General features: G+C 42.5%; 1 protein-coding gene across 3 annotated transcripts in view; it reads right to left on the bottom strand.

Moving 5' to 3' along the window:
• Positions 1-2,621: 2,621 nt before the first annotated feature.
• Positions 2,622-22,269, bottom strand: part of CDC123 (cell division cycle 123) — a 46,305-nt gene continuing 26,657 nt past the window's right edge. For all 3 annotated transcript variants that reach the window (XM_004014187.5, XM_042230307.2, XM_042230308.2), the window contains 7 exons: positions 21,751-21,799; positions 21,306-21,381; positions 19,787-19,909; positions 18,850-18,878; positions 9,598-9,726; positions 3,911-4,048; positions 2,622-2,893 (listed from right to left, as the gene is read on the bottom strand). In XM_004014187.5, the coding sequence (XP_004014236.1) occupies positions 2,867-2,893; positions 3,911-4,048; positions 9,598-9,726; positions 18,850-18,878; positions 19,787-19,909; positions 21,306-21,381; positions 21,751-21,799 (571 nt within the window). In that variant the 3' untranslated portion in view covers positions 2,622-2,866. The remainder of the gene's footprint in view (positions 2,894-3,910; positions 4,049-9,597; positions 9,727-18,849; positions 18,879-19,786; positions 19,910-21,305; positions 21,382-21,750; positions 21,800-22,269) is intronic.

Here is a 22,269-nt window from a genome sequence, read left to right as displayed (position 1 = left end):
AGTTAACTAAAATTAAACACACCACAAAAACTATGTACCAAACCACATTTTTTAAGTTTTTATGTTTCAGGTTTTTGGCCACTCGAGTGCCACGTGTGATCTTAGTTCCCTGACGAGGGATTGAACCCAACCCCCCTGCCCTGGCAGCACGGAATCTTAACCACTGGCCTGCCAGGGAAGCAGCCACAAATCATACTTTACACAGAAAATTATGCCTTCAATCATATCCTCAGGAACATTAAAGTAAAAGTTTAATGAGTTTTACACTGAGTATTGCACCTTTTATAAACTATTTGCTAAATTTTGCTTGAGTCTTTTTTCTTATATATAGTTTGAACTTTTTCAATTGGTATGAAATGTTATTTCCTTTTTTTGAATGGTCCGGTGCCATCCTGACAAAGTCAGCTTCAGAGCTCAGCTGAAATCAACTCACAGGAATAAATCCCTCAATTGTGAGTTAACAGAGGCCGATAAGCAGTTTAAAAGACAAAAATATTTTTGAAGCACTTATACCTCAGTTGGCCTCAGAAATGGCATTTGACAAACTTGATCTTTCTACTTAAAACACTAACATCAAATGATTTTAACAGAGAAACCACACAGCAAGCTAGAGTTTGAGATAACCTAACAAGAAATGTCTCTTCCATCATGACAGGTAAGACAGGTAACCTGTCTTAACTACACAGGAAGTGGTTTTGCCCCATTTCTATGTCTTTCTATGGGAGCACTCACATGCTCTCTGATGCTGAGAAATAAACCTCCAACTAATAAAATATTCTTTGATACATTAGTTACCGCAGGAAGTGGAACATCTATTTCCTTAAATTGCTCCATGACACAAAGTAACACATAAAGAGCATTTAGTAAGTGCTGAGTAAATCAGATGTCACTGAAATATCATCATCAGTCCAGACACTGAAGAATCACTACAAAATTGGCATCCTAAAAAAAGTGAATCTAAAATACCTCCCCCAAAATTCCAGTAATTGTTTAAAAGGCCGAATTATAAATAAATCTGTGATAGTTTTACTAATATATATTAAGGTGGCTGTACTGTACTAAAATTTTTGTGGCTGACAGTTTGAGAAGTCTGCATTTTAACTGTTCCCAAACCAAAGCTTAACTGATAGAAAAACTACATGAAAATCCTCAAAGCAGGAAAAACATTTTCTATAGTGATGTGTTTCCGAAATACTAGCCCGTGTGCCTGCTGCAGAGGCCAACCACCACCAAAATGTCAGTCTGGAGGAGAGAAAGGTTTACTGAAGAGCTGCGCAGGGAGACGGGTGGCTCAAGCCCCCCAAAACTCCAAACTCCTTAAGAACCCTCTGTAAAGCCTTTTCTAGGAAAAGGGAGAGAGGGGCGGGTGAGCTGTTGCCAATGTCTTGGTAGCAGATCCTCTTTTTTAAAAATTAATTGACTGTGCCAGGTCTTAGTTGTGGCATATGGGATCTAGTACCCTGACCAGGGATCAAACTCTGGACCCCTGCATTAGGAGCTCAGAGTCTCAGCCACTGGACCACGGTCATAGTTAGGGAACAATGCTAATATAAACCTCCACCAAACAAATAATATTCTTGGTTCTGACAAGGAAGGATATGGTCCCCAGGCACAACTGTCAGCCTCAGATCCAGTCCTGGCTGAAAGGAGATCTCAGCTGGCAGCTCCCTCAGGGCCAGGTCTCCAGATCCTATCCAACCATCATTCCTGAGGGAGCCAGCCACCCATGGCCTAACCAGCCCTCAGACCACCCTATAGCGGGGGAAGGAGAGTAGGTTCCTCAGACAGTGACCCATACTGAGGGCTGCTGCCATGAGGTCGCAGAGGCAGGAATTGGGGAGAGGGTTGCTGCTGCCTCAAGGCCTGGGCCCAGCCAGTGAGCAGCCTTGATGAGGGCTCTGGAACCCGCAGGACAAGGCCCGGCCTGTTCCCTGGGCTATCAGTTCACCTGCTTGCTGGAGGCCAGGTGAGCTGGAGAGCTCCAAGGAAGAAGGCCAGGATTCACCTCTTACCTTACTCTCCACCTGATGATCACCACGCTGCCAATCATTAGCTGAGCTGAACCCCTAACAGTCGCTCACTGACAGCTGCTCAGTTGGGGGAGGGGCCCACTCCAGCATGGACCAGTGGCTGAGCAGGACCACTAACGGTTGCTGTCAGTCGCTCATTTGGGGGAGGGGCCCACTCCAGCATGGACCAATGGCTGAACAGGACCACTAACGGTTGCTCACTGACAGTTGCTCAGTTGGGGGAGGGGCCTACTGCAGCATGGACCAATGGCTGAGCAGGACCACTGCCGGTTGCTCGCTGACAGTTGCTCTCTTGGGGGAGGGGTCATTGCGGCACCAATCAATGGCTGATCGACCATAAACGGTCTTATAGAACCTGCTGCCTGGTAACAGGGTGGGGGCTCCTTACCTCCCGCAGCAATGGCCATGTACTAAGGGTTGCACACGGCTGTGTTATATTACATAGGGTTCTATTTTTTCCAGTGGAAAAGTAATGATTAAGAAGGAGCTGGATAACAAAGATAAACTTGCCCAGTTACAATGACAGGTGTTAAAAAAATAGCCACAAGAAACAGAGATACCTCTAAATAGACTGAGCCAAAGAACAAGGTATTTCATAGAAAGCATTTTATCATCAGAACAGGATAGTTTCCTGTTTAAGCTCTATTTATTGTGTTATTTTTACAAGTAGCAAAGTCTCTCCATTTACCTCAGCTTTATACATGAATATAAAAAGCTAGTGACGTCCACACCCCCCACACCCCCAACCGGGTTAACAGGAGCTTGTGGACTCTTCCTGGCCTTCAGAAGCAGCTGTGGTTTCCTCTGTGACTTGGCCTGGAGCTCTAGCATGCTCATCAGTCATCCTCTTGCTGATTCCTTTTCTGTCACAGGAAACAAAGATACATTACAACAGCACATTCTAATTTGTTCAGCTAAGACTGCTTTTTCTGTCAGCAAGTATAATTTCCTAGAGGCCGCTGGCAAAAGATGTGGTTGAAAATTATCAGTGGAAAAATATGCCTTAAGTAGTTCATTAGTTTATAATTTTGGCTTCCGGGCACATTATCCTCAAGACATTTGAAAATTTTCTCCTTTTTCTTCTTTATGCACAAATACTCCTACAAAGAAACATAAATACTCACATTCACCCCAGAGTACCCATGGCAGAGATCTTATTTGCTCTCAGGCCAGTTGACCCTTAAACAACAAGGGTCTGAACTGCACAGGCCATTTTCATGCAGATTTTTTTCAGTAGTAAATACTATGGTACGGAGGACCCACTGCTGGTTAAATCCGCAGATAAAGAACCATGAATGTGAAGTGCTCACTATAAATTATGTGTGGATTTTTCCCTGACTGTTTGAGGGTCAATTATATATATTTTCCTCAAGATTACAAGTGTTAAGAAAATTATTCAAAAGCATGTATTGTACTGTGTGCTGTGCTAGGTCACTTCAACTGTGTCCGACTCTTTGCCACCCTATGGACTGTAGCCTGCCAGGCTCCTCTGTCCATAGGATTTTCCAGGCAAGAATACTGGAGGGGGTTGCTATGTCCTTCTCCAGGAGACCTTTTCCACCCAGGGATCAAACTGGCATCTCTTGTGGCTCCTGCATTGGCAAGCGGCTTCTTTATCACTAGCGCCACCTGGGAAGCCCCAGGAGCATGTACTCACAAACATACACAAGTAAAAGTATTTTCTATCATTTTTATCAATAAATTATTTTTTCAGTATACTTGCTGTATATCATTATGAAATGACCTCACTCAAGTAATTCTGCCCCTTTAATTCCCAATCATCATATAGAAGTCCACGTGGAATATGACTAAAAATGAAATATTAAAGAATCAATTCGAAAGTGGAGATGGCCAGCATACTAAATACACATAAATGTTACCAGTTTAAGAAAATCGATGAGTTTGTGAGCGTCTTCACCCGTCGACAGGTCCACAAAGTCCTTGGGCAGCCGGTAGCTCAGGTAGGGACTCGGCTGGACTGTGACTTCACTGTTGGTACAACGGAAGGCAGGAGCATCCTTCATGAAGAAAAAAAAGAAGGAGCAGAAGTTGGTGAGAAAGTTGTTTTTTTAAGTCAATTCTTCAAACTGAAAAAGATCCTGGTATAGAATTTTCAACTCCTCTTCTGTACTAGGGAGGAAAGAAAATCAAGATTCCTAAGTGAAAGAAAGCACCAAGTCTTTTTAAAAAAAAAAAAACAAACACATGTTCACAAGAAAATACACATCTAAGGTTATCTGAAGACAAGAGACGTTGGCAGGCGGGGCTGGGTGGTTCCCAAGTGATGGCTGCATAGCTGCTGTAGCTGTGAACGGCTTGGGGTGGGCGGCTCTCTCCAGGCTTGAGGCTGCCTCAGGCAGGCCCACACAGGCCAGCATGCTTTATAAACTCTGACACTTTCCACAGGTGCACTGCAGGAAACTACTGCCTTAAGAGAATAAAGCCAACAGTGAGGGCAAAGGAGAGCCCCAAACCCCTAACACTGTTGCACTTCTCTCACGTCACTTCATGTACTTACTCACAGATTTCTCTCAGCACCAATGTAAAACTGTAAATTCAAGGGTCATATTTAACAAGTCTTCACATTCTTTATTGCACGTGCTTAGGTCTTGCATGGAATGTTCACATATCCCTGGTGCTGAAAAGGGTTCCAGAGTCAGAGGCCATGGGTTTGGGCTTCATGGGTGGCAGATACTGAGGTGAGGGATGGGTGGTGTCCAGCAGGTGGAGACACGCTGGGGAACCTGGCTGGAACAGGACAGTGAAGCCCTAGAAAGCAGGCCATACCTTATGACAGAGAACCCAGCCATGGTTCAGACAGTAAAGAATCTGCCTGCATGCAGGAGACTCAGGCTTGATCCCTAGGTCGGGAAGATCCCCTGGAGAAGAGAATGGCAACCCACTCCAGTATTCTTGACTGGAGAATTTCATGGACAGATGAGTCTGGTGGGTCACAGTCGATAGGGTCACAAAGAGAAGGACACAACTGAGCGATTAATACACACACACACACACAAAATACCTACTGTCTGCTGGACATTGTTCTGGGGAAGGGAGAAAAACTGGAAAACAAGAGGGTAGGGAGCTACTGAGCAAGCAAATAAATAAACAAGATCATTCCATAGAGTAAAAAGTTATAAAAACAGCACAGCAAGCAGCTATGGTAAAAGGAGAACCATGAAGATTCCTCTTGAGGGTGGGCTGGGGGGTGGGACCTTGCTTAAGGAGGGGACATCTGGGCTGAGAACTGAAAAGTATGATGAAAGGAGCTTCATGAGGTCTGGAGCAAACTCAGCTTTGGACGCAGTGGAAACAACCAGTGCAAAGACCTGAAGGCCAGGCAGGGCTCTGCAGCTTTCAGGAATGGAAGGCAGGCAGGTCTCTGTGCATTGGAGGACAGGCAGGAAGGGCTGCTGAGAAAGGCAGGAGACAGTTCCTGTTGCTCTTTTCTCATCCCTAACCTCTAGCATAAGACTGTTTACATTAAGAAGAAAGGAAGGAGGGAAGGAAGGAAAAAGGAAAGGAAGGAAGGCTGAATGGATAAATGAATGAATTCGGATCATACAGTGAATCTTATACAACTGTTTCTAGACAATAACTCTGTTCCTCATATTTAAAAATAACCTTGGGCCAAATAATTTGCATTCTTCTTCCCTGATACTCAGATTTTAACAGCCCACAACTCTTAAGATGCCAGCAGGGATCAGTTCAGTTCAGCTCAGTTGCTCAGTCGTGTCCGACTCTTTGTGACCCCATGAATCGCAGCACGCCAGGTGTCCTTGTCCATCACCAACTCCCGGAGTTCACTCAGACTCGCGTCCATCGAGTCAGTCATGCCATCCAGCCATCTCATCCTCTGTCGTCCCCTTCTCCTCCTGCCCCGAATCCCTCCCAGCATCAGAGTCTTTTCCAATGAGTCAACTCTTTGCATGAGGTGGCCAAAGTACTGGAGTTTCAGCTTTAGCATCATTCCTTCCAAAGAAATCCCAGGGCCGATCTCCTTCAGAATGGACTGGTTGGATCTCCTTGCAGTCCAAGGGACTCTCAAGAGTCTTCTCCAACACCACAGTTCAAAAGCATCAATTCTTCAGCGCTCAGCCTTCTTCACAGTGCAACTCTCACATCCATACATGACCACAGGAAAAACCATAGCCTTGACTAGACGGACCTTAGTTGGCAAAGTAATGTCTCTGCTTTTGAATATGCTATCTAGGTTGGTCATAACTTTTCTTCCAAGGAGTAAGCATCTTTTAATTTCATGGCTGCAGTCACCATCTGCAGTGATTTTGTTAAGATCCCTTCATTCATTAATTCAACAAACCTTAGTTGTACCTGGCACTGTAACCTGACAGAAGGAGAGGGACCGGTGGGACCCCACTTCCGAAATAATGGGAGTCTGTGCATTTGAATATATACAAAAAATGCCCAGGAAACCTTAATGGTGCTGGGGCGGCCATTTCTAGGTGGCAGGATTTCAAGTGTTACTTCTTTCTAATTCTCTCTCTCTGAGAGATCATTTTTAAATGATCATATGAAGATAAAACTATTTTGTAGAAGACAGAAAACACCCATGAGAATATGAAATGAAGAACCTAGCAGACAAGGACTACAGATGCAGTGTTCTCTCATTTACTTTAAAAAGGCTCATGTTTATGTGTGCAAGCAGGTTATGCACCAAAATACAACAGCGGTTCTCAAGGAGCCAGGATCATGGGTGATTTTAGAATTTCCTTTAAAAGCGGGCACGTATCACTTTTATAGGCTGAAAAGAGCAATATATAGTTGTCTAAAGAAGGGGTGGCCATGAACATGAGGAGAAAGGAGAGAGCAGCTGGATGGAGACGGACCTGAGGGAGGCCTTGCTACTAAGACTGAAGGCGTCAAAACATGGTGAACTACTTTCAGAGAAAATAAAGAGATTGGAGCTTGCAAAAAAAAAAAAAAAAAGAAAGAGACTGGAGAAAGGAAAGAAAGCACTGGCAGCCCCAGGAATCTGGTGAGATGCAGGGCAGACACAGGACTTGGAGGAAGGATGCAGTGAGTCTGTAGGTGTGATGGCAGTTAAAGGGAGCAAATTCTCAGCGATGATTCTCTCTTCCCGTGAGGGGAGCTGTGAAAGTACCCGCTGAGGAGGGCAAAAGTGATGGGCAGAAGCTCCCAGGAGCATGGAGGGCGTGGAACAGCCACTGTGGCCAGCGGAAGGGGACGCTGGTAGGACGACAGAGCCTGTGGTCAAAGCCCTGGGGAAGCCAGGGGTTCTGATTGGACAAGCCCCTGTCCACACAGCTGGGCAACATCCCTCTGTCCACGTGCAGCAGCCCAGGGCTGGACCAGAATAAACAGACACATGACCTGACCCACAGGCAGGACTCTCTTCAGGTGGGGAGGACACAGGAGCCAAGAAAAAGAAAAGTAACCAGAAAAGAATCTATCCGGCTATCACTTCCTTAGATGAAGTGTCAGTTAGTCAGTTCAGTCGCTCAGTCGTGTCCGACTCTTCGTGACCCCATGGACTGCAGCATCACCAACACCCAGAGGCTGCTCAAACTCATGTCCTTCGAGTTGCTGATGCCATCCAACCATCTCATCCTCTGTTATCCCCTTCTCCTCCTGCCTTCAATCTTTCCCAACATCAGGGTTTTTTCCAAGGAGTCGGTCAGTTCTTCACATCAGGTGGCCAAAGTACTGGAGCTTCAGCTTCAGCATCAGTCCTTCCAATGAATATTCAGGACTGATTTCCTTTAGGATGGACTGGTTTGATCTCCTTGCAGTCCAAGGGACTCTCAAGAGTCTCCTCCAACACCACAGTTCAAAAGCATCAATTCTTCAGTGCTCAGCTCTCTTTATAGTCCAACTCTCACATCCATACACAACTACTAGAAAAACCACAGCTTTGACTAGATAGATAGACCTTTGTCAGCAAAGTAATGTCTCTGCTTTTTAATACACTGTCTAGGTTGCTCATAGCTTTTCTTCCAAGGAGCAAGTGTCTTTTAATTTCATGGCTGCAGTCACCATTTGCAGTGATTCTGGAGCCCAAAAAAATAAAGTCTGTCACTGTTTCCATTGTTTCCCCATCAATTTGCCATGAATTGATAAGACTGGATGCCATGATCTTAGTTTTTTGAATGTTGAGTTTTAAGCCAGCTTTTTCACTTTTCTCTTTCACTTTCATCAAGAGGCTAAATCTTTAGTTCTTCTTTGCTTTCTGCCATAAAGGTGGTGTCATCTGCATATCTGAGGTTACTGATATTTCTCCCAGCAATCTTGATTTCAGCTTGTGCTTCATCCAGCCCAGCATTTCGCATGATGCATATAAGTTAAATAAGTAGGGTGACAATACATAACCTTGATGTATTCCTTTCCCAATCTGGAACCAGTCTGTTGTTTCATGTCTGGTTCTAACTGTTGCTTCTTGACCTGCATACAGATTTCTCAGGAGGCAGGTAAGGTGGTCTGGTAGTGCCATCTCTTGAAGAATTTTCCAGTTTGTTGTGATCTACACAGTCAAAGGCTTTGGCATAGTCAATAAAGCAGATGTAGATGTTTTTCTTGAATTCTCTTGCTTTTTCAATGATCAAACGGATGTTGGCAATTTGATCTCTGGTTCCTCTGCCTTTTCTAAATCCAGTTTGAACATCTGGAAGCTCACAGTTCACTTAACTGTTGAAGCCTGGTTTGGAGAATTTTGAGCATTACTTTACTAGCATGTGAGATGAGTGCAATTGTGCGGTAGTTTGAGCATTCTTTGACATTGCCTTTCTTTGGGATTGGAATGAAAACGGACCTTTTCCAGTCCTGTGGCCACTGCTGAGTTTTCCAAATTTGCTGTCATATTGACTGAAGCACTTTCACAGCATTATCTTTTAAGATTTGAAACATTTCAATTGGAATTCCATCACCTCCAATAGCTTTGTTCATAGTGATGCTTCCTAATGCCCACTTGACTTTGTACTCCAGGATGTCTGGCTCTGGGTGAGTGATCACACCATCGTGGTTATCTGGGTCATGAAGAACTTTTTGTATAGTTCTTCTCTGTATTCTTGCTACCTCTTCTTAATATCTTCCATACCATTCCTGTCCTTTACTGTGCCCATTTTTGCATGAAATGTTCCCTTGGTATCTCTAATTTTCTTGAAGAGATCTCTAGTCTTTCCCATTCTATTGTTTTCCTTTATTTCTTTGCACTGATCACTGGGGAAGGCTTTCTTATCTCTCCTTGCTATTCTTCGGAACTCTGGATTCAAATGGGTCTATCTTTCCTTTTCTCCTTTGCCTTTAGCTTCTCTTCTTTTCTCAGCTATTTGTAAGGCCTCCTCAGACAACCATTTTGCCTTTTTGCATTTCTTTTTCTTGGGGATTGTTTTGATCACTGCCTCCTGTACAACGTCACGAACCTCCGTCCATAGTGAATGATGAAGTGAATAAATCACAAAGCACACACCCCCTTCTGGACCACCACTGCGGGCAAGGATCACAGAGTTAATCTGTGTCGGGTGCCTGGGAACCAGGAGGCAATTCCTCAGGGCACTGACAAGTTTCCTGGGGACCTCTCTGATCTTCTTACCTGCTCCAGAGCTTCTCCTTCACTGAAGTCACCCTTTAGGTTTGTTCCAGATAACAGTTCATCCCAAGTAAACAGCAGTGAATCTGTGACTTCACCAAATGGATTAAAATCAATCAGCCACACCTTCCCCTGCAGGACAGAGAGAAAGCCCAGTAAGGATAAAATCAAGACTGTAAGCTGGCTTATCAGGAAGATGATCTTGTTTTACCCAAAATCATCTCATCTTAAAAATCATATCACTGATTTGAAAAGGTAGTTCCGCCAGGCCCCATCTGTGAAGGGCTGCCTGTCTAAGTAGAGCAGGCACAGAGCCCCAGATGTCCACCTGAGAACGCAGAGAGGAGACAGGAAAAGAAAGCCTGACAAAGACATGCATGCCGACTTCTGCTTTCAATCAATTTTACATAAAAAACCGGAGCAAGCAGTGGAAGAAAATTCTTTGTTTTGCTCTGAAGATTCTGAAATTATTCAGGTGTATATCGTGGTACATGGATTACAAAGAATAAGGCTAGTTAAATGCCAATGATCTATTTTTACTTTTTATATGAAATATACAAATTCTGGGGGGCAATGGTGGCAGTGGGGCCTCTTACAACCTTATGTAAGATCCTTGAACAGCCTCATCATGTTTAATACTGCCAGTATATTTTCTCAAAGTCTGTTTACTTAAAATTGTATGGAATAATGTAGTAAGTAATAAAACTCAAGCAGGCAGAAGGGAAATCTCACAAAGTGGTCCCACCAAAAGCAGCATCACTGGAATGCTCTCACAGGTTCTTTTTTTTTTTTTTTTTTTAAATTTTAAAATCTTTAATTCTTACATGCATTCTCAAACATCAACCCCCCTCCCACCTCCCTCCCCATAACATCTTTCTGGGTCATCCCCATGCACCAGCCCCAAGCATGCTGCATCCTGCGTCAGACATAGACTGGCGATTCAATTCACATGATAGTATACATGTTAGAATGTCATTCTCCCAAATCATCCCACCCTCTCCCTCTCCCTCTGAGTCCAAAAGTCCATTATACACATCTGTGTCTCTTTCCCTGTCTTGCATACAGGGTCGTCATTGCCATCTTCCTAAATTCCATATATATGTGTTAGTATACTGTATTGGTGTTTTTCTTTCTGGCTTACTTCACTCTGTATAATCGGCTCCAGTTTCATCCATCTCAACAGAACTGATTCAACATAATAAAAGCTATCTATGACAAACCCGCAGCAAACATTATCCTCAATGGTGAAAAATTGAAAGCATTTCCCCTAAAGTCAGGAACAAGACAAGGGTGTCCACTTTCACCGCTACCATTCAACATAGTTCTGGAAGTTTTGACCACAGCAATCAGAGCAGAAAAAGAAATAAAAGGAATCCAAATTGGAAAGAAGAAGTAAAACTCTCACTGTTTGCAGATGACATGATCCTCTACATGGAAAACCCTAAAGACTCCACCAGAAAATTACTAGAGCTCATCAATGAATATAGTAAAGTTGCAGGATATAAAATCAACACACAGAAATCCCTTGCATTCCTATACACTAATAATGAGAAAGTAGAAAAAGAAATTAAGGAAACAATTCCATTCACCATTGCAATGAAAAGAATAAAATACTTAGGAATATATCTTCCTAAAGAAACTAAAGACCTATATATGGAAAACTATAAAACACTGATGAAAGAAATCAAAGAGGACACTAATAGATGGAGAAATATACCATGTTCATGGATTGGAAGAATCAATATAGTGAAAATGAGTATACTACCCAAAGCAATTTACAAATTCAATGCAATCCCTATCAAGCTACCAGCCACATTTTCACAGAACTAGAACAAATAATTTCAAGATTGGTATGGAAATACAAAAAACCTCGAATAGCCAAAGCAATCTTGAGAAAGAAGAATGGAACTGGAGGAATCAACTTGCCTGACTTCAGGCTCTACTACAAAGCCACAGTCATCAAGACAGTATGGTACTGGCACAAAGACAGACATATAGATCAATGGAACAAAATAGAAAGCCCAGAGATAAATTCTCACAGGTTCTTTAATGATCTTCCAGGAGGAGGCCAGCGGTTCTCAGACCAGCCCCCACCCCTGAGAGCCTGCTACAAAGGCTTGAATTTTTTAAAACTTACTGAAGATAAAAGGGCTTCCCCAGTGGCTCGGCAGGTGAAGAATCTGCCTGCAACGCAGGAAACACTTCACCACAGTGGAGACTCAGGTTCAATTCCTGGGTGGGGAAGATCCCGGGAGGAAGGCATGGCAACACACTCCAGAATTCTTGCCTGGAGAATCCCATGGACAGAGGAGCCTGGCAGGCTATAGTCCAAAGGGTCGCAGGAGAATGGAACATGACTGAGCAAAGACATAAGAAAATGCTCAGCTGTCTTTCATTTCAATGTACTGGATTGGCCAGAAAGTTTGTTTGGGTTTTCCATACCCTCTTACAGACAAACCTGAACGAGTTTTAGGGCCAAGCCAATAATAACTGTTTTCTCTGCATGACAGAGCTTGACGGCACATGAAAGGCAGATGCAAAATAAAAACAAATCAACCTTTCTAAGAAACTACCATCTTCTCCTCTTCTGAGAGCAGTGATAGCCAGTGTGACAGATTCCAGCCTCAGGGAAGGAACACCTCTGGCCCAGCCAGATCAAATTTGCAAGTGGCAAAGTGCTGACATAAAGGAGCTGGGGAGCCTGTGAAATCCTGCCAGGAAATTAACACCAACACATTTGACCATGGGGGTGTTATGTGACATTTACTAGATAAATGTTTCCTTGCAACTTTTATTTTTGCTTCTCTTGACTTTTCTCACTGAGACACTCAACATAATGCACCCTTTTGTTGATAGTTTTTTTCTGTAAATACGTAGCCAATCGTGTCTTGGGGAGACATGCGTGTGTAAAATGACAAATGCCTAAGGAGCTAGACTGCCGAGCCAGCATTACTAACATCTAGCATTGCTTCTCATCTGTCTTCAAGGAAAAGTTTAATAAAGACAAAGCATTTTATTAGGACTGGCTGCAAACTAGAAAGCTCGACGTGGCAAAGAACCACTACGGGAAGTTTCCACCATGCACCATTTGGCCACGTTTCCTGGTTCACACAATCCCTAGCAGCAATCCTGCCTGCAATTCCTTCTTGCCACTTGAGTTATATTCTCACTTCAATCTGGTGCCTGCTCCTCCTCGCTTCTCTGACTGTGTGAAATCATGTCTGCCGTCAACCCATTCCTTGGTATGACAGCAGCTTTGCTTTTTTTGCTGATTACTCAGATGTCTGTAATAAGCTGTATGTTATTTTAACAAAATGAGTATTTTCTAAACTTTGAACCCTTTCAACTTGAATTTTTATAACCAATAAAATCATCTCATTATCAAAAGAAAAAAGGAAAAAAACTATTGCATCTGTTAGCATCAGAATATTGAGCTCTATAAACTAGAAGTATGCCACACTGTAAAAAAAAGAAAATCACCGCTGTTAGGACTGACAGCTGGCAGAATGTGTTCTGTAGTTTGGAAGCCATCCTCTAGTTTAAAGAAAAACAGACCAGCTGGAATCAGGCATAAAACCATCAGGATGAGGTTTTTACACCCATAACATGTTTTCTATGTCACACTTCAGGAACAAGACATCCTGAGAAACTCTGTTTTTAGGCAACTTATCAGGTAGGAGTGGTCACACCGACCTTCCTAGTATCTACCAACTGACCTACCCTGACTCCCCCACCATCCACCTAAATAAAACTCTACACACCAAACACCGTGCTACTCATGGGGGCATAAAGGTCAGTAACAGAGAGTCTGCTCTCTGGACGAGTTCTGTCCAGACCAGGACACGTATACACACGTGTACACCAGTACACGTTCACCGCAGCACAGTGCGTAAAAGACTAGAAACAAGCTAAAGCATTCATCCACTGGGAAACGACTCATCAAACCATACAGTACATCCACATAATCAAATACTGTGTCCCTTAAGAAACCAGAAAGTTCTCTAAGACACACTGCTTTTAAAGGGTGTAAAAAGCAAGGTGCAAGTGCTTTATCATATGCTAACCCGTGTGTTAGTAAACAAAGCTAGTGGAGGTGATGGAATTCCAGTTGAGCTATTTCAAATCCTGAAAGATGATACTGTGAAAGTGCTGCACTCAATATGCCAGCAAATTTGGAAAACTCAGCAGTGGCCACAGAACTGGCAAAGGTCAGTTTTCATTCCAATCCCAAAGAAAGGCAATGCCAAAGAATGCTCAAACTACCACACAATTGCACTCATCTCACACACTAGTAAAGTAATGCTCAAAATTCTCCAAGTTAGGCTTCAATGGTATGTGAACCATGAACTTCCAGATGTTCAAGCTGGATTTAGAAAAGGCAGAGGATACTGTATTGGTGTTTTTCTTTCTGGCTTACTTCACTCTGTATAATAGGCTCCAGTTTCATCCACTTCATTAGAACTGATTCAAATGTATTCTTTTTAATGGCTGAGTAATACTCCATTGTGTATATGTACCACAGCTTTCTTATCCATTCATCTGCTGATGGACATCTAGGTTGCTTCCATGTCCTGGCTATTATAAACAGTGCTGCGATGAACATTGGGGTACACGTGTCTCTATCAATTTTGGTTTCCTCAGTATGTATGCCCAGTAGTGGGATTGCTGGGTCATAAGGCAGTTCTAGTTCCAGTTTTTTAAGAAATCTCCACACTGTTCTCCATAGTGGCTATACTAGTTTGCATTCCCACCAATACAGTATACTAACGCATATATATGGAATTTAAAGATGGTAATGATAACCCTGTATGCGAGACAGCAAAGAGACACAGATGTATAGAACAGTCTTTTGGACTCTGTGGGAGAGGGAGAAGGCGGGATAATTTGGGAGAATGGCATTGAAACATGTACAATATCATATATGAAACAAATCACCAGTCCAGGTTTGATGCATGATACAGGATGCTTGGGGCTGGTGCACTGGGATAACCCAGAGGGATGGTATGGGGAGGGAGGTGGGGCGGGCGGGGTGGGGGTTCAGGATGGGGAACACGTGTACACCCGTGGCGGATTCATTTTGATGTATGGCAAAACCAATACAATATTGTAAAGTAATTAGCATCTAAAAAAAGAGAAAAGGCAGAAGAACCAGAGATCAAATTGCCAACATCCATTGGATCATTGAAAAAGCAAAAGAATTCCAGAAAAACATCTACTTCTGCTTTATTGACTACGCCAAAGCCTTTGACTGTGTAGATCACAACAAACTGTGGAAAATTCTTCAAGAGATGGGAATACCAGACAGACCACGTTACCTGCCTCCTGAGAAATCTGTATGCAGGTCAAGAAGCAACAGTTAGAACCAGAAATGGAACAACAGACTGGTTCCAAATAGGAAAAGGAGTACGTCAAGGCTGTATATTGTCTCCCTGTATAACTTGTATGCAGAGTACATCACGAGAAATGCTGGGCTGGATGGAGCACAAGCTGGAATCAAGATTGCTGGGAGAAATATCAAAAACCTCAGGTATGCAGATGACACCACCCTTATGGCAGAAAGCAAAGAAGACCTAAAGAGCCTCTTGATGAAAGTGAAAAAGCTGGCTTAAAACTCAACATTCAAAAAATGAAGATCATGGCATCCAGTCCCATCAGTTCATGGCAAATAGATGGGGAAACAATGGAAACAGTGTCAGACTTTATTTTTTGGGGCTCCAGAATCACTGCAGATGGTGACTGCAGCCATGAAATTAAAAGACACTTGCTCCTTGGAAGAAAAGCTATGACCACATATTAAAAAGCAGATATTACTTTGCCAACAAAGGTCCATCTAGTCAAAGCTGTGGTTTCTAGTAGTCATGCATGGGTGTGAGAGTTGGACTATAAAGAAAGCTGAGTGCTGAAGAATTGATGCTTTTGAACTGTGGAGAAGTCTCTTGAGAGTCCCTTGGACTGCAAGGAGGTCCAACCAGTCCATCCTAAAGGAAATCAGTCATGAATATTCACTGGAGGGACTGATGCTGAAACTGAAGGTCCAATACTTTGGCCACCTGATGCAAGAACTGACTCACTGGAAAAGACCCTGATGCTGGGAAAGATTGAAGGCAGGAGGAGAAGGGGACGACAGAGGATGAGATGGTTGGATGGCATCACTGATTCAATGGACACGAGTTTGAGCAGGCTCTGGCTGCTGGTGATGGACAGAGAAACCTGGCATGCTATAGTCCATGGGGTCATGGAGAGTCGGACACCACCGAGCGACTAAACTCAACTGAACTCCTGTGTAAAGAAAGATGGGGAAGAAGTATGCTGCTTGTTTTTGCATCAAGAAATACTGGAAGGATACATAAGAAATTAACCTAGACTGCAGAGGTGGAAGGGTTAGAATCAGACCTTCCATGTATATTTTCAAAGCAATAGCATTAACAAGCTTAATCTAACGAACGTCTACAGAATACTTTGCACGTTAGATATTGTACTTTCTTTCTCAATCATACATAAAACAGAAGCAAAAAAGTGACTAGACTGCAGATTCATTCTGAACAATATCAAACACTCTACATCATATTTATCCCAAAAGCAACAAAATAACAAGAAAATAACCATAACGGAAAGGAATACGTAAGGGGACCTAAATCGTTTTTCAAATATCTAAAGTAGTTACTCTAAATTCTAGTTATGCATTATCAGCACTTGTGGAGCTGCTTAAAATACACATTCCAAGGCCTCATCCCAGACCTCCCGCATGGGGGCAGGAGCCACAGCTCTGACGCGTAGAGCGGTTAGACTCTCTTGGCACCGAGTCCACCTGCCCAGCAACTGTTCTGACAGACATGCAGGGGAGCCAACCCCAGACACACTCCACTTGTACTTCAGATCAGAGATCACCATAAAAAGAGTTAGTTTTCTCCCAAGAAGAGCCATAAATCCTGCATTCCAGACAGTGTCTGAGACGGTGACTCAAGTGCCATTGATTGAAAGCAAATGAATTTCACATCACGACCGGCATCTCTTCTCAGAGACCGTCAAGATGTTTACACTGGCCTGGTTCCCACTTTAAAAGCACGCAACTGCTTTTGGTGCTATCAGATCACAGCCGTAATTACTTACATCCATGTCCCACTTCACTTAAGACACTCATATAATTGTCTCACCAAGTCACACGTCTGCACTGACCTGCTTGCCCTACTGAACCACAGCAGACCTGGACATGTGCTGGGGAAGTGCTGAGACACCCTGAGATCCAGAATGAATTAAGTAAGAGTCAAGCTCTTCTGAGCTGCACATTCAGGACAATGGGCTCCCTCCCTCACTGGTTTCCTCCCTCACTGATTTGATCCAGGCCAATCCTGGAACGCCTTAGTCTCAAAGGTAAGCTCCTTGATGGTCTTGAGATCACCTGGACGGAAGCTGCTTGTTAGAAGCACAGCATCTAACACCTGGCAGACTCTGGATAAACCGTGGTCTGTGAGTGACTGGACGTGGCTGGCATCTGGCTGTTAGAAGCTGAGACTGGCCCTGAGCCCTGGGCGCCCAGCAGCTCAGGTTCCTGTCCGCTCCACCCTGCCAGCTCCCCATCCTTTCTCTAAGGTTTGCTTCCAAATCTGCCAAGTAGCATCCCTCTTCTGTACCACATGTCAATTTACAGGTCCTCTTTCTTTCTCTTTTTAATAGCTCCTCTTTCTAATTCTTAACAGATGCCATCAACCTTCAAGACCGACAGGTGAAAACAGAGTAAGTGATACCTTTGGCTTGAAAGAGGTGAGTGAATGGTTAACAGTTAGTTACCTTGGGTCATGAACATATGGGCCACAACCTTTTGTCCAAGAAATGACTGAAAGGTATCACAGGCATCACTACGATGAGGTGATACAAGTGTGGAGAGGGAAGGAAAAGAATTTGAGCGATGCTGAGGAAATATATGGGTCACATATTTAGAAAACACACCTGCTGTCCTCTTAAGAGCTAAGTTGTTAAAGCACTATCACAGGACACCTAGTGGCACAAATATCTCTGAAATGACTGCATGTCTTGATAGTGAAATCTCTGCTGCAGGATTCAGCAGGTCCGGTTATTGCTATTCATTACAGAAGTTTCCATCTCTTTAAGATTACAAAATAAATACAAACTACTCAATTCTTCATCTTCATGAAAGAAAGTAAAAGTGTTAGTCGCTCAGTTGTGTCTGACTCCTTGCGACCCATGGACTACAGCCCATCAAGCTCCTCTGTCCATGGGATTCTCCAGGCAAGAATACCAGAGTGGGTTGCCATTCCCTTCTCCAGGGGATCCTCCCAACCCAGGGACTGAACCAAGGTCTCCTGCAATGCAGGCAGATTCTTCACTGTCTGAGCCACCAGACTCAAATCATGCTAAGGGCCTTTCAGGTGACTGAAAATAATTATCTAAATAGCCAATGACAACTTCCTGGTCACAATGAAGAGTGAAAACTGAACTGTTTTAAGCAGGGCCAGACTTCTGACAAAAGAGGAAAGGAGGGGGACACAGGGTGGCCTTCAGTTCAGTTCAGTCACTCAGTCATGTCTGACTCTTTGCGACCCCATGAATCGCAGCACGCCAAGCCTCCCTGTCCATCACCAACTCCCGGAGTTCACTCAGACTCACGTTCATCGAGTCAGTGATGCCATCCAGCCATCTCATCCTTTCTCGTCCCCTTCTCCTCCTGCCCCTAATCCCTCCCAGCATCAGAGGCTTTTCCAATGAGTCAACTCTTTGCATTAGGTGGCCAAAATACTGGAGTTTCAGCTTTAGCATCATTCCTTCCAGAGAAATCCCAGGGTTGATCTCCTTCAGAATGGACTGCTTGGATCTCCTTGCAGTCCAAGGGACTCTCAAGAGTCTTCTCCAACACCACAGTTCCAAAGCATCAATTCTTCAGCGCTCAGCCTTCTTCACAGTCCAACTCTCACATCCATACATGACTACTGGAAAAACCATAGCCTTGACTAGACGGACCTTTGTTGGCAAAGTAATGTCTCTGCTTTTGAATATGCTATCTAGGTTGGTCATAACTTTCTTCCAAGGAGTAAGCGTCTTTTAATCAGCTCCTGAACTTGTGACATGTAATGATGGGAGATATCACGTCTCCCAGTGTTAAGGATATTTTAAGGGGACAGTCTTGACCACTGTGAATTTCAATCACCTTAGTTGCCTTGGGAAAACTTTTGAGCAGTGAGCCCTTCACAAACAGAATGCCTATGTATTTAGAGTGTATCAAATATCAAGTTTACTTACCCTACTGTCTCTGTATATATCGAATACAACTGCAAAGGATAAAAAACTCAGAGTTAGTAATGAACTACTATGTGCATGATCAAAGCCTCCTTTTGATAATTAAAATGCATTTTATCATAAGTTACTCAAATAGCAGAATATATTTGGCTTTGAGGACTTCATGCTTCTACATCTCAAAACTTCAAACATAAAAAGGCATCCTGCAATGTTTTACTTAATGCTTTCCTTTTCTCTGTCCTCAGCCATAATTCCTTATATTAAAAAATTCAAAAACATAAATAAATAAAAATTCAAACCAAACACCAACATCGTCTCAACCAATTCACCATTAGAGGCAGGTGGTCTGTCACAGTGAAAGGAGACCATGTACCATCTGATGGAGAATAAAATGGGTAAAACCTGCACTAGGAAAGCACACAACCTAAGCATGCTCAGGGCACATGTCATCCTTTTTGAAGTCAAATCTGCCACAGGTACCAGGCTTGGCGAGTAGAAAAATGGTAACCACGGCAGATATAATCTGACAACGCATGAACACTGTCTCATACCCAGTATACTTTCAGTTCTTTAAAACACAAGTGATTACTTCGCAACTGGTGCTATCTGATCACTCAAATAAAAAAAAACATCTGGAAAGGTAGATCAGTCAACTAGCTAATTTAGCCCTAATAACAGAAGAGTTTGGTTCTCTGTAGACAGACCCTTTGAAATGTGTAGAAAATATCTCAAATGACAGGACAGAGAAATTGTCTCAGTCTTAAAAGGGGATTCTGGTTAAATAAGGTAAAATTAACATGCAAACCCATCAGTACTATCATAATATAGTAAAATGCTTAAAAACACAGTGCTTCGAACCCAGTTTTAAAATATACACCACCATGAAATGAGGTCCAGTAACATGCATTTCATTTCACTAGGTCAATAAAAACATACTCACAATCTTCATCTAAGAATTTATACTGTATGTGTTTCTTGAAAAAATCTTGTATGCATCTGCAAATCTCTTCTTTTTGTTTAGAAATATGATCATAATATTGTGTGTAGTCCCTCTGAGAAATACCTGATGAGAAAATATTTTATATTCTGTTATTACACAATATTCTTTTCAAAAACACCAAAATGTGATTTTAAACCTCTTTTTTAGGAAACCATTAAAGTAGATCAGAAGACCAATCAGATGAATGGAATCACCCAATAGTCAGCATTTTATATAAAGCTTATCAGTTGTAAAGGTTCATAAGGCCAGGTGAGCCCTAAAATGCCATAGTGCCATGCTTACTTCAGAAACGGCAGTTATTTAGTACAATGGGAAGAATTCAAAGTTATAAAAATGTTTACCATGTAAAAAATGAAAGAAGAAAATTTAAACCTACCCACATAGTCTAACTGCTGCTTCTTTGATTTTTCCTATGGCCTCTCTAAAAACTGACCTTCTTTTCGCTTTCTTCGGGAACATGTGAAATAGCCCTCACCACAGGTCTTCCATTTTCACACTGCATTTCACAGAAGCATCTAGAAGCAGCAATTTCCTTGTTCACGCATGCTATCCTTCCTTCACAAGCTCCATGTTTCAAACCACGGAAAAGTAAACATTCCTTTCTTCAGAGTGACTTGCTGACATTATTCAAAACACACTGAAGGGAGCACTCCAAGAGCTCCTTCAATCTGCCCTAGGCCTAGGAGAAAGCTCTCTACTCTCATGAAACGCCTCCAGCTGAGTACCTCTTCCTCAGCGGCACTTAGGATTTTGGTGTTTCCTTCAGGGATACATAACGATATATTAAATCCAAACAGGCCCAGGGTACAGCAGGCAAGTTAAACGTTGACATCTTATTCAATAAATAAACAGTGTGGATCTGATTCTGTTCAAATCAGACTCTTCTCGGTTGAAGGTCAATTTTACCTCATGGAAAATGTGCTTAGACAAAATAAGGGCAAATTAGCTTCAATATTTAACTTGAATAGATCACAACAGACAAAATGATAGCCTGAGAGCAAAGAAAATGGGTGGCTTTTACAGTAATGCCCTTCTATGTTCGCATGTTTTCTCTTGCTAGGATAATAAACACTGCTTCAGTAATATAAGTAAAGGTTCAAAAACTGGGCTTTTTACGACAATTAAAATCAGCCATGTATTGTGAGTAGCACTTAGGACAGCCCCAGAGAGAAAGCAGGTACACGTATCCTAAGTGGGATCAACACAGGCCACTGCTTTCACTGCTGGAATCCAGACAGACATGATTCATCGAGACTGTCTTCTGCGGAAACAGAATCTGGCCCTAGGACCCTTGTCAACACAGCATTCCAGAGTCAGTGCCCATTGGCTAGAGGCAGCATCTGAGATAAAAACTGATTGCTACCCTTGACTTAATTACTAAGCAATCTATTTCCATCAAATGCTTGTCTTTTAACAATTAAAGGTTTAAAAGGTTTAAAAGAAAGGAAGAAAACCTCACCAATAAGCTTATTTTCCTTGACAAAACATCGGAACTCGGCCCCAGGAATTAATTCACACCATTTTCGAAGAACAAGCTGCAAAGAAAAAAATGTAACACAGCAATATAAAACGAGGATATTTACTAGTCTGATAAACAATTTTATGTGGAGACTGTGTCTTAACAACTGCCATTATCAAGTGTGTGTTTTTTTTTAATTTAAAGAAGGCATAAAACATTCTTGACATGAAATGTAGAGAACAGAGGTATGATCTATCATTAGTCTAACAGAACTGTTAAAACTCTTCATGACAAAATGCATCTTTATCATTTATTTATCATTTTGGGAGTTCTGACATAACATACAACTCAAAAGATGATGAAGTCAAATCTTATTACTGCTGGGCCATAAGTTACCCTATAATTCATATCAGTTTTATCAAGATTTTAAAGAAAAGATTCTTACCTCATATTCCATACATGGATCTGGAGAATCATCAGTACAATGAATAAATCTTTGAGGGGAAAGAAAGGCAATTAAATCTTTATTTTATGGTGTCACTTTATGCAAACATATCATATATATTTAAAGGGAGAGTAAGGTTTTACGAAAAACATGAATTAGGAGATTAATTCAAATTCAATGAACATTTATAAAGCACCATTCAATGTCAGGCGTTAGCCTAAGCACCCTGAATTGTTATTTCATTTGTCCTCAAAACCACTACATGTGCTACTATAATCTCTGCTTTTCTGTTAGAAAAAAAAAAAAAGGAAAAAGCTAAAACCCAGAAAAGAGCACAGTGAGTGACCAAGCCAGGACCATAATGCAAACTGTCTTAACTCCTGACTCCAAATGAGAGTGTGAAGGCACTGTGGTTTACTTCTCATTGTGTTCTTTGCCACATTAACTAGAACCAGAACCCAGTTCTCTGCTGATATTAACTCTGCCACCTAAAGCCACACAACACTCATCTAACCCTTT

The sequence above is a fragment of the Ovis aries genome, chromosome 13, assembly GCF_016772045.2.
Source record: "Ovis aries strain OAR_USU_Benz2616 breed Rambouillet chromosome 13, ARS-UI_Ramb_v3.0, whole genome shotgun sequence".
Classification (NCBI taxonomy): Eukaryota; Metazoa; Chordata; class Mammalia; order Artiodactyla; family Bovidae; genus Ovis; species Ovis aries.
This window is presented reverse-complemented; position numbering and strand designations above follow the sequence as displayed.